This window comes from Lemur catta, chromosome 7 (genome assembly GCF_020740605.2).
Source record: "Lemur catta isolate mLemCat1 chromosome 7, mLemCat1.pri, whole genome shotgun sequence".
Taxonomy (NCBI): domain Eukaryota; kingdom Metazoa; phylum Chordata; class Mammalia; order Primates; family Lemuridae; genus Lemur; species Lemur catta.
In genome coordinates, this window is record NC_059134.1 from 96,041,457 (window position 1) to 96,053,938 (window position 12,482).

At 37.3% G+C, this 12,482-nt stretch overlaps 2 protein-coding genes across 2 annotated transcripts; one reads left to right on the forward strand and one right to left on the reverse strand.

Moving 5' to 3' along the window:
- Window positions 1–1,958: 1,958 nt before the first annotated feature.
- LOC123641854 (olfactory receptor 1019) lies at window positions 1,959–2,928 on the forward strand. The gene has a single exon (XM_045556788.1). It carries the CDS (start codon window positions 1,977–1,979, stop codon window positions 2,907–2,909), a length of 933 nt encoding a protein of 310 aa, XP_045412744.1. The 5' UTR covers window positions 1,959–1,976; the 3' UTR covers window positions 2,910–2,928.
- Window positions 2,929–8,013: 5,085 nt separating this feature from the next.
- LOC123642609 (olfactory receptor 2G3-like) lies at window positions 8,014–8,949 on the reverse strand. The gene has a single exon (XM_045557844.1). It carries the CDS (start codon window positions 8,947–8,949, stop codon window positions 8,014–8,016), a length of 936 nt encoding a protein of 311 aa, XP_045413800.1.
- Window positions 8,950–12,482: the final 3,533 nt, after the last annotated feature.

The window sequence follows — 12,482 nt, forward strand, 5'->3', positions numbered from 1 at the left end:
TCTTCCAAGCTAGCCTTTTTATTCTGTTTTCAAATAGACATAATGTATGAAATGGTTCACACATACATAGCATATTAAGCATGTGTTGAACAGGAATAGATATAACTACAAACTATTAGCTTTTGAGACAATAAATCATATTAGAGACCCTTTTTGTTGTGGTTGATTATATTCTATGTGGAAATGGAAAGATGAAGGAATGTTTTCCATCATTTTTTAATCCTAGTATTTAGGATAATCTTATTAACGTCCACAATCACATGAAAGACACATATTACTACTCTGCTGTCTCTTATTTTAAAAGCAGAAAATGAATTAAAGAAGAAATAGTCTGTTCTTTTCCCTTTAGGTTTAGGTAACGGATGCTACTTCTTTCTTTTTTTTTTTTTTTTAATTTTTTATTTCAGCATATTCTGAAGTTACAAATGTTTAGGTTACATATATTGTCTTTGCCCGGCTTGAGTCAGAGCTTCAAGCGTGTCCATCCCCCAGACAGTGTGCACTGTACCCATTAGATGTGAATATACCCATCCCCTCCCTCACCTCCCATCTGCCCAACACCCGATGAATGTTATTACTATATGCGCACTTAAGTGTTGATCAGATAATACCAATTTGATGGTGAGTACATGTGGTGCTTGTTTTTCCATTCTTGTGATACTTCACTTAGTGGAATGGGCTCCAGCTTTATCCAGGATAATAGAAGAAGTGCTAGGTCACAGTATTCTTTAGTGGACTAACTAATCAAATGGGGTATATATATATTCCATGGAGTATTACTCAGCTACTTATTTCTAAATTACTTTGTATTTTATTTTAGTTTGGTTTGATTGGATTTGGTTTTACCCACTGCCCTCTTAAAATTCTGCAATTGATCAGATATTCATCCAACAAAAGAGATAAAAGCCTAACAAAGCATGCTCCTATGTGACCACTGAGTTGGACAATACTTTCTCTATTCCCCCTGAGTGAGGGATTTTTGAATCTTAACTCTGAGCTGAACTATGCAGTAGCTTCTGGTTAGGGAATAAAATTGTCCAAAGACACAGCTGCTTCTTCACCCTGATTATGCCCCATGTCTCACCCCAAATGCTTCTTAAGATCAGGGAAACCAAAGGACTAATTCTGTGGCCGTCCGTGATTGACAGGACAAAAAAAAAAGGCAGGTGCAAAAATAGAGATTTAAACTTCATCAAATCACATATACACCAGAAGGCAATAAAGTGAAATGGACTCTAGGGTCAGGCAGACCGTGCTGTTTTATTTACTGGTTGTTGACCTTGTTAAGGTTATTTAATATCTAGCCTTGTTCTTTTCAGATATAAGATGGAAGTGGTAATGGCACCTACTTTATAGAGTAGTTGTGAGGATGAAATTATGTAACACATTTAAAGCAGTCAATAAATTATGGCATATAGTAAATACTCAGTAACTTATGGCTTTTAAAAAGTTATTATTTTCTCCTGCCTTTTCTTATATTTCTGACCTTTTGCTCCAAGTATTTGACTTTCTGTATGTGAATGTGATGTGTTATACTCTGAGATCTTTAGGTCATTCATTTTCTTACCTATTCCCACCTGCAATGAAAATTAATGTTTATCTTCATTTACATTTTCTCTTTTAGAAAGAATGAAGGAACTCTCAAAACTGCTTCTCTTTACTAATTAATGTGATGCATAATTGTACAGACTAGGTCAAACGTCTGGTACCCTGTGAATTCTGAGCACCAAGGTCATTGAAGTGGAGCTTGCCATTCCCAAGAAGCTGACATCTTCTGTTGTAACTGGGCATGAACAGAGGAGTTATCCTATTGGTCATAGAATCTAATAGGTGGAAGGACTTCTAAGAATCACCCCCAAACAGAGCCAAAAATTGCTGGCATATGATTGCTTATCTTTAGTTTGAATATTTTCAGCGACAGGGAATTTACTACACTCATCAATAAACCAAATCCAGGTATACATACTCTTGGAACAATGGATAAAGAGAACCACTCAGTGGTTACTGAGTTTATCTTTATGGGCATCACGCAAGACCCTCAGCTGCAGATCATCTTCTTTGCTGTCTTCCTGGTTGTCTACCTGGTCAATGTATTGGGGAATGTGGGTATGATTGTCCTGATTATAACAGACACTCAGCTTCACACACCCATGTATTTTTTCCTCTGCAACCTCTCCTTTGTCGACCTGGGCTACTCCACGGCCATTGCCCCCAGGATGCTGGCTGACTTCCTAACAAAGCACAAAGTTATCTCCTTCTCCAGCTGTGCCACCCAGTTTGCCTTCTTTGTAGGTTTTGTGGACACCGAGTGCTATGTCCTGGCTGCCATGGCCTATGATCGTTTCATGGCCATCTGCTGGCCCCTCCACTACAGCACCCTCATGTCCAAGCGGGTCTGCTTGGCTCTCATGCTCAGCTCTTACCTGGCTGGTCTGGTGAGTTTAATTGCCCACACTTCCCTCACCTTCAGCCTGAGTTACTGTGGCTCCAATATCATCAACCATTTCTTCTGTGAAATTCCACCGCTGTTGGCCCTCTCTTGCTCAGACACCTACGTCAGTGAGATCTTGCTCTTTAGTCTGTGTGGCTTCATTGAATTCAGCACCATACTCATCATCTTCATCTCCTATGCCTTCATTCTCATTGCAATCATCAGAATACGCTCAGGTGAAGGCCGCCTGAAGGCTTTCTCCACCTGTGGGTCTCACCTGACTGGCGTCACCCTTTTCTATGGCACAGTCATGTTTATGTACTTGAGGCCGACGTCCAGCTACTCCCTGGACCAAGACAAGTGGGCTTCTGTGTTCTATACTGTCATCATCCCCATGTTGAATCCCTTGATCTACAGCTTGCGGAACAAGGATGTAAAAGCTGCTTTCCAAAAACTAATTGGGAAAAAATCTCAATAATAATTAAAAAAATGAAAATCTGTTTTTACCACAATGTATATCATAGTGGCAAAAGGATGATGGCAGGAGATAAAAGATACAAATAACTTTCCAATAAATACTTCGCAAGGTACCATCTCCTTGCTGAGTGAATCATAAATTCTGAAGGGTTTTCTGTAATCCTCAACTCTACAACCTGGAAGGAATATAAATTCAATTAATATTTTTGGAAGACACACTGAGCAAGATTCACTAGTTTTTTTGTTTATTATTTGAAGTTTGTTTATATATTGATTGGAAATTAAATATTGATTAGAATTTGGGTCAAGACTTGATAGGGGAAAGAAATAGTCAATCACTCTAAAGCAAATTTTTTTCAGTGTCATGAGGAATTCCAAATTCAAATATTAAAACTGCTTCTACTCTGAAAAGAAGTCAGAGAAAATGTAGTTAAAAATATGGGGAAAGGGGTTGGTGTGGGCCATGACTTAGTCTGAGATCCATTCATTCATATATTTAGTACAAACTTACAAGTGCTAGGTGTGTGACAGATACTGGAGGACCTAAACGTAAAACACATTTTGACAACAAGAAGTTTATTTTGCAGTTACTCTATCATCTCTCCGAATATGTTGCCACACATAACAAAATCGGCAACTATGCAAAGTCCAAGAAGAAGAGCTGGGGGCTTAAGCTCTGCTGACAACTAGTTGTGTGAGCACTGATAGGACCTATTTTATCTGTCCCCGGTTTCCCCTTTAGTCAAGAGGTTGGTTTTACCTAATATTTACCAGATCCATTTGATCTTCTCTGCCTAACATTAAAAAGGGATGGGCAGTGTAAGTTTTGTCAAGTTCATATATTGGCTTCCTTTCAGCCCTCAGAGAAACCCTAGAACTCTGGAACTCTAAGAAAGATATAGTTTAGAGCAACTCATAAGGCTACTTTTAGCAAGATTGTAATGTCTACAAAATTAGTTTACCTGCTCCCATATAAATTTTTTTTTTCTCTCTTCTAATTGTAAGCAGATCCCGCCATGGGTCTCCATGCCTTCCACCAGCTTGCCCAGGTCCTTACCATACAACAGTCTCATTGGCTGGGCACGGTGGCTCACACCTGTAATCCTAGCACTTTGGGAAGCTGGAGGCAGGAGGATTGCTAGAGGCCAGGTGTCCAAGACAAGCCTGAGCAACATAGCAAGACTCTATCTCTACAAAAAAAAAAAGAAAAAGAAAAACTAGCTGGGCATGGTGATGCTGCCTGTAGTCCTAGCTAATCAGGAGGCTGAAATAGGGAGATCATGTGAGCCCAGGAGTTTGAGGTTGCAGCAAGCTATGATGATGCCATTGCACTCCACTCTAGGCAATACAGGGAATCTCTGTCTCAAAAGAAAACAAACAAACAAATAAATGAACAACAGTCTCATTAACCCTGATGTATCAATGACTGGCAAGAGAAGAGGATATAATTCCTCTTTACATGTTCTGAAGGCTGCAAATCTTCAATTAAAAACAAGAATGCCAGGTAGCAGCAGCAAGTAAAGGTAGCAGATTGAAATCTGGGAAAAGCTAACTTTTTCTTAGATGTGCTGAAATTTCATCCCAATATCAGTTTCAAATACTTATAATCATTAATGTCTTTATCTCAACCCTTCCTCTAGTACAGTGTAGTTAAATGCCAGGGAAACACAATGGTTGCTCTAAAGTGAAGAGCCGCCTCATTTACCATGAAAGACACCTAGTAGTTTTAAGGATAATAGACCCAGGATTTACCAGGCTTCCTAACGGTGTCTTTGCACATGAGTTGGAACTGACCTGGTGTAAAATTACTCAGCTATATCATGAATTTCCAAGACACATCATTGGTGTCACATATGCAGAAAGAACAGCCTATGCCTCATGGACACATGTAGATTTGACAGTCCAGAAACAGTCCAGAGATGTATCTTTCTGTTTCTTTCTTTATACTGAAATGTGTAAATCACATATGCTGTGTGAAATTTTTAAAAATAGGACTTTCCTATCCCATTAACTAAAATATTAATATATGTTATAATTGAAAAAGCAGTTGCCTTAGAATTAGGAAGATCTTTGAATTCCATTTCTAAATTTCTAATCAGTGACCTTGTTGCCGAAGGATTACCTTTTGTTCTTATTTCTTGTATTCACTCAATAAACAAAGCACTTTAAATCTCATTAAGGTTTTACAGCAATCATCAGAGATAGACATTGTCCTCATTTTAAAAAGGATAAAAGTAAATCTCAGATACCTCAAAAGACTTATCAAAGTTAAGAAAAGTTTACCTGCTCCCAGAATGAAAAATGGATCCAAGGCTACACTTTCCACTAATTGCTGGAAAACATTCATGTCTTGGACTACTTAGGGAGGATTCCTCACATAGGTTCTACTGTTTACTAGCTATGAGATTTTGGGCAATTTACTTATCTCTCTAAGCCTTGATTTCTTCATCCACCAAGGGGAATAATAATGCTCACCTTTCAGCATTTTTCAAAGGGTATGCTGCAATCTCTGTAAAGTATCTGTCACATAAAAATGCTTAATAAACATTAATTCCTTCTATTTTTCCTTCAGTTATATCTTAAGTATATATAATTATGTCATCAATGTGATATAATAAAGTAAGGGAACTAAATATTTTATTTTCCATGTAGTTTTTAGTTGCAGTATTGAGATAAACTTAAAATGACAAGATAAAAATGGATAAAAGTTGGATTATCTTGGTCTTAGTTCCAGTTCCACCAATTATTTGTCTTAAATAAATCCCTTAATGTCTCTGAACTTCAGTCTCTTCATCAATAAATGGAGGACTATCTTTATACCTTATCTGTCCTACTAGTTTTCCCAAATAAGAAACAAATAAATTATTTATGTTTGAAAATGCCTGACTTCTCTTTCATATATCAAAAAACTTTTTCAGTAATAAAATCAAACAGTGATAAACATGTCAATCATCTTCTCTATAACAGGCTACATAATCATATGAATTTATGTTTTCTTAAATCAACAAAGAGTTGATAACCACTGTACTAGGGGCTCTGAAGGCAAAAACTGATGCAGAAATGGTTAAGAGCAGAGATGTCAGAGTGAGATAAAACTGAGATTGAATTCTGCTTCCTCTACTGTACAGCTTTATGACATCAGGTGAGAATTTTCTAAACAATCTGTGCTTAAAACCTGGTGGACAATATAAGATATATATACCTGACCACATGGAGTTTACACCTGTAGGGAGATAAGGGAAATTCAAATACTCTGTATCACATGAAAAAAATAACAAGTGCCAAAAAAAGAAATAAATAAATAAAGAATTGCAAAGTGCTTTGGTAACTCATACTAAAAAGACAGCACATCCTCTTGGGAGACAAGTGTAGGCTTTATGGATAAGGGTTGCATTTGAGTTGTCTTTAAATCATGGACCAGAAGTTAAAGAAAGAAGACAATGAGGTAGGGAATACTAGAGGAAGAAAACAGTAAATATAGGGAAAGAGGCTGGTAACAATGGGGTGTGTCCATGGGCCATTTGGGCTGAGTACCCAGTGGGAAGGTTTAGTGATGAAAGTGGCATACATGATGAGAATTGGGAAAGAAGTTTAGGAAACTTCTATAAAGGACTAGATTCATGGCTATCTTTAGTCTGGTGATTTGATTAGATTCATTAATCAGGATTTATACAAAATTATGTTATGAAGCCCCCGTTGAAAGAGCCACATTTGTCTATGACTATGGTGAGCTAAATCTTTGCAAGGCCAAGTGGGCTAGAGAAGTCACTATAACATGAATAGGTAGAAGGAAAGAGGCAAAATAGGACATGGCACCCAGGAAGCATTTCAGATTTCAGGTTATGTTAAAAGAGTGATATCAATGAGGCATAATTAGTATTACCATGAAACTATTAATAATTCCCCTTCAACATTTTATAATCCTCATACTTTATAATTGTGGTACTAAATAATGTTTTCATGTTTCAAGGGGAAAGATATGCATTAGGAAAAATGGTAACATGGTGTATGATAGTAGTGGTTATTATATCCTCTATACCAATAGCCATGATATTAAAACCTTTCATCATTCTTAAGCCATGTCCAAAAAATGAAAATTAAAAAGCCATTTCAGAATAAATTTTGCCAAGTTTATAGTAAACCTATTGTCAGAGACAATAGATATGATGATGATGTTGATAGACACGTAGATAGATACTTAAAGATTATATAGTCCAACAACCGTCTCATTTTTAAAAGAAAGCCCACAGAAAAGAAATGACTTTCCACATTCATAGCTAAATTAGAAGCTTGAAATTACAATTTTCTTCTTCCAATTCTAAATATAGTTTCATTATATTCACATCTAATGGATGCAGTGTGCACTGTCTTGGGGATGGACACTCTTATAGCTGTGACTTGGGCAGGGCAAAAGCAATATATGTATCCTAAACATTTGTACCCCCATAATATTATGAAGTAAAAAAAAGAAAATAGCTTATAGAATAAAGATAGAAGGAAAGAAAAATAAATAAAAAATAAATATAGGCAGAACTACCTTTTATCTTACTGATATAATTTCAAACAATTAATTTCAGATAGCCTGTAATTTTATTTATTTTTTTATTTTTGTTAGTCTGTGATTTTAAAGAAATAAGTTTTTTTTTCAGTGAGTAACAAAATAGTAGCCATTTTATTAAGTGATCAACATTTTAGTGCACATATAGTAATAGCATTCATCAGGTGTCAGGCAGGTGGGAGGGGGGAGGAGGGATGGGTATATACACACCTAGTGAGTACAGTGTGCACCATCTGGGGGATGGACACACTTGAAGCTCTGACTCAGGTGGGGCAAGGGCAATATATGCAACCTAAACATTTGTACCCTTGAAATATGTTGAAATAAAAAAAAATAGTAGCCATTCAATGATGGGAGTTGTTTTAACACATTAAAGCTCTGCTTGTGACCCTGAAGGAAATAATTTTTTCTGTTGAGTTTGTCCCTGGATTTATGTGTCTTTTATGAGTGGCAGGACAGATATTGACTGCCCAAGCTATTTTTTTACTCTTCAAATTTATATTCAGAAGGTAATTAACAGCAAAGTTTAGTGTCCCATTAACAGTTCTCATGTCCTCTGCTTTGCAATAGCTCTTCTTAAAGCTCCTTTCACATCCTGGTTCCTTAGGCTGTAAATCAAGGGGTTGAGCATGGGTGTGACCACTGTGTAGAACACTGCAATGATCTTGCCTCCAGCCCGGGAGGACTTCGACTGGGGTCTCATGTACATGAAAATTGCAGTCCCATAAAATAAGGCCACCACTGTCAAGTGGGAGGCACAGGTGGATAGTGCCTTGTACCTGCCCGAGGCTGACCGCATCCTGAGAACAGACTGAAGGATCCGGGCATACGAAACAACAATGAGTAGGAAAGGGATGAAGACGATGATGATGCTGAAGATAAAAACAACGAGTTCAGTGAGTGAGGTATCCGTGCAAGCCAGCCTCAGGACAGAAGGTACCTCACAGAAAAAGTGATTCAGGGTATTGGGCCCACAGTAGGGCAAACTCAAGGTGAGGACATTGATAACCATGGAACTCAGGAAACTACTGGACCAAGAAACGACTGCCAGTTGGACACAGGTGGTACGATCCATAATGACAGTATAATGAAGAGGATGGCAAATGGCTACATACCTGTCATAAGCCATAACACCGAGGAGAACACACTCGATCATTCCAAAGGAGAGGGAGAAGTACATCTGAGTAGCACAGCCAGAGAATGGGATGGTATTCTTTTTCCCCACCATGTTGGACAGCATTTGTGGGACATTGGTGGATGTGTAGCAAATGTCCAGGAAGGATAAATTGGTGAGGAAGAAGTACATGGGGGTTTGGAGACGAGGTTCTATCTGGATAATAGTAATGATGATAATATTCCCAGATACTGTTAATAAATAAAAGAACAAGAACATAACAAAAAGAATAAGCTGCATCTTTGGCTGAGATGAGAGACCCAGGAACACAAATTCAGTCACAGTGAAGTTTGTTTTCATGGAATCCATTTCTTCAGGTCACCTTCCTCTCGTATAACTATTCACTCACTTGAAGGCAAAATCAAATGCCCTATTACGTCAGAGTTTTGGAAACACAAGACATAGGAAAATATGTAGAAATCTTGGTCTGAGATTGTGTCTTGAGTAGCTGATCTACACTACGAATGGAAAGGTTTTCTTCTGCAGGCAATATTCTCATGAGATAAGGGTATTAAATTCAAATACTGACCAGAGTTAAACAGATATTCTTGCTTTTTTCTAAAAGGGAATGCTCTTTTGCCCATTCATTATCATTCTAACCCCTATTCATTCTTCAAAGCCTTACTCATATCTCACTTACTTCAAAAAGATTCAAGCAGCATGATGCAGCACTCAAGTAAACAGCAATGAAGGTCATTGCTTCATGTGCCATCTGATCAATCTCTAAGTACAGGCAGGAACAGCAGCAGTTTGTGCTTCTCTTATCACCCCGGTGCAACCTGCTAGTGCTTAGACACACTCTCACACCCAAAAGAGCAAAGACTGTGCACACCAACAATAAAAGTAGTCACGAAGAACACTAATTACTAATTCTTTCAGCTTCACTACTTCCATACTGTGTGATCTGGGATGGCTTTGTTATGTATAAAATGAGAAAAATAATACAACCAATTTTGTGAGGAGTTTTAAAGATTAAAAGAAATAATGTAGGTGGAGCCTGGTGGCTCACACCTGTAATCCCAGCACTTTGGGAGGCCAAGGCAGGAGGATTGTTTGAGTCCAGGAGTTCAAGACAAGCCTCGGCAAGATAGTGAGATCTTGCAAAGAATAAAAAAATTAGCAGGGCTTAGTGGCACACATCTTTAGTCGCAGGGAGTCAGGAGGTTGAACCAGGAGGATCACTTCAGCCTGGGAGGTGGAGTTTGCAGTGAACTGTGATCACACCACTGCACTCCAGCCTGGGCAACAGAGGGAGACTCTCTCCAAAACATAATATAACAATAATAATAATATATACAAAGAAACAGAGAATTTAAGACAATTTCTACACATAAGAGGCAATCCAGAAATAGCATCTATTATTAATAGTCCTAATAATAAACATTTCAGGGAAATAACATTAATAAAAAGTATCAAGACAAGTTAAAGTTAGTAGGTCTAGTTATTCAGAGTTTCGTAGGACCCTTCCTATATCTATTTGCTCCTAGTTTACACACAGGTAACCCTGTGTATGTTTGGTTAACTGACTTCTAGCCTGAGCAGTTTAAGAACTTAAGAGGAGCAATGCAGAAAGATATGGGGTAATGAATAAAGCTAGGGGTAGGCAGAGTTAAAATAGCAAGAAGCAGCTGTCAATTATTCATCCACTCATGTGTTCATTCTTTTCTTTCTTTTTTCTTTTTTTCTTTCTACTTCTTTTCAAAATTATCTTTTTGATATTCTAATATGTACCAGATTCTCGGTATACACTGGTAAATAAAACACGCATTCTTGATACTCTCATAGAGCTTACAGTCCAAGGAAAGTTGCAATAAACGAAACAGACTGGTTCCTGAAGGAGTGGAGAATCTTGCTCAAGAAGACATTTAAGAAACAAATAGTTGCAGGTCAGGAAAAGAATAGATCGTGCAAAATACCCTTTTGCAAATAATGCTCCCTCACATGTAGTATTTTTTAAGGAGCTTTCATAAAATTTGATTTAAATCAGGGTTTTCAAATCAAATAATTCTATGAACTTTTCAACTAAATTATCTAAAATATCAAGTCCAAGGGTAAAGGAAAAATGGACCTGGAAAGACGAAAGAGAAGTCAAGTCACACAGTCCTGGTTCATCAAAAGTAGCAGGAAAAGGAGTGGACAGAAGAGGCTACAGAGTTAGTTCCCTTCCATGCCCTCCAAGCACCGGTTAGAAAGTTCTGCTGTAAATAGAAATGTTTGGGGTATTTTTAGAAGTGATTATTATGACAACAAATGACATTCACAGTGAGTTTCTCTGTTGACAACAGGATGACACATAATCCATCTACTGAAGGTGAAGCACCCAGGGTCTGCCACCTGACAACATGCATCACACACCGGGCTCCATCACTTGCCGGCTGAGGCGTCTTATGCAATTCACAACACCAATCTGTGCCTTATTTTATTCATCTGTAGGATGGGGGCAAAAGTAGCACCTACCTCATAGAGTTGATGAAGGAATTAAATGAGATAATGGGCATGAATCACCTAGAACAGAGTTAGGCATAGTTAGTAAGTGCTCCATACATGTTAACTATTATCATTACATTGTCATTATGCTATGTGATCCTCATTAGAGGACTCTTGTTAAGTGTACAGAACAGGAGTTGTTGCCAACCCTTTCAAAAAATGACAGAGAGACTATATTTTTAAGACACTAAACAACTTGTTCGAGATCACTTGGGGATTTACTGAATACATGTGCAAGCACCTACAACACACATGTAAGTAGTATAACTATACCTATATCGTCTATATCTATATCTATATATAGTAATAAGACTGCACCAAAATAATAGTTTTGGTTTAATAGGCATGCATGTATAAGTAAAATTGTGTACATGAAAAGGAGCATACATATTCTGGGTCAACTTCTAAACATTGTCCATATTTTGAAGATTAAAAAAATAGAATACTCCTTAATTACTCTGAATTCACAGTTGCCACAAAGAGCATCTTCAGTCACTTATGGAGGCAACTGCTGAAAGCCAAATAGTATCCACTCAATTGTACAGTTTTTCAGTACATAAATCTATCGTGTTCTTATTAGAATACCAGTTTCATCTCTTTCATAAAGAAAGAGGAATAAAGAAACTTTTGGAAATAAATGTAACACCCATGAAGCAAACTCACCGAATCACACTTGGAATTTCAAGGGACCCAGATATTTTGTAATTACCTGTGAATTCTGTATAGGCATCTGGATTAAGTTAGCAACTACTTAGTTAACTGTATACCCTCAATTTATCTCACAGGGTAAAGGCTATTGCTGCCAAATGCCTTTTTCCAATTTGTCTAACTGGAAAACTATTAAATATTTTATCAATATATACTAGGCATGCATAACATCCTTTTAAAAAGACTTCCTAATTTTATTCACCCACACAGAATTAATCAGTCTCTTCTGCAAAACCATTTCTATCCTTTGAACATCCTCTGTTATTTTGTGTGTGTATTTGTGTGTGTGTGTATCTGTGTGTGTGAGAGAGAATAAAAACTTATCAGTTTATATAGTTTTGGGTTTCTAAGGATCCTGTCATGTTTGTTTGTATTTCTCCAACCAATAGCACATACTGAACACTATTAAATGCTGCTAAAACTCAAATGAACCCTTCCTATTTCCTACTCTTCTTAAATCTTGAGCTGATATTAAGAATAAATTCACTCTCATGGTAGCAATTTTAGTCAAAGTATATTGTTAAGCAGAGTAATTTATCCATAATAGTTTCTGATCAATACTTTCTAATTCTCACAAGGCATCTAATTCAGTTTGTTTTTTTTAAGTTGATGTGCTTTCATGACAATGTGTGGCTAACTTACACTTT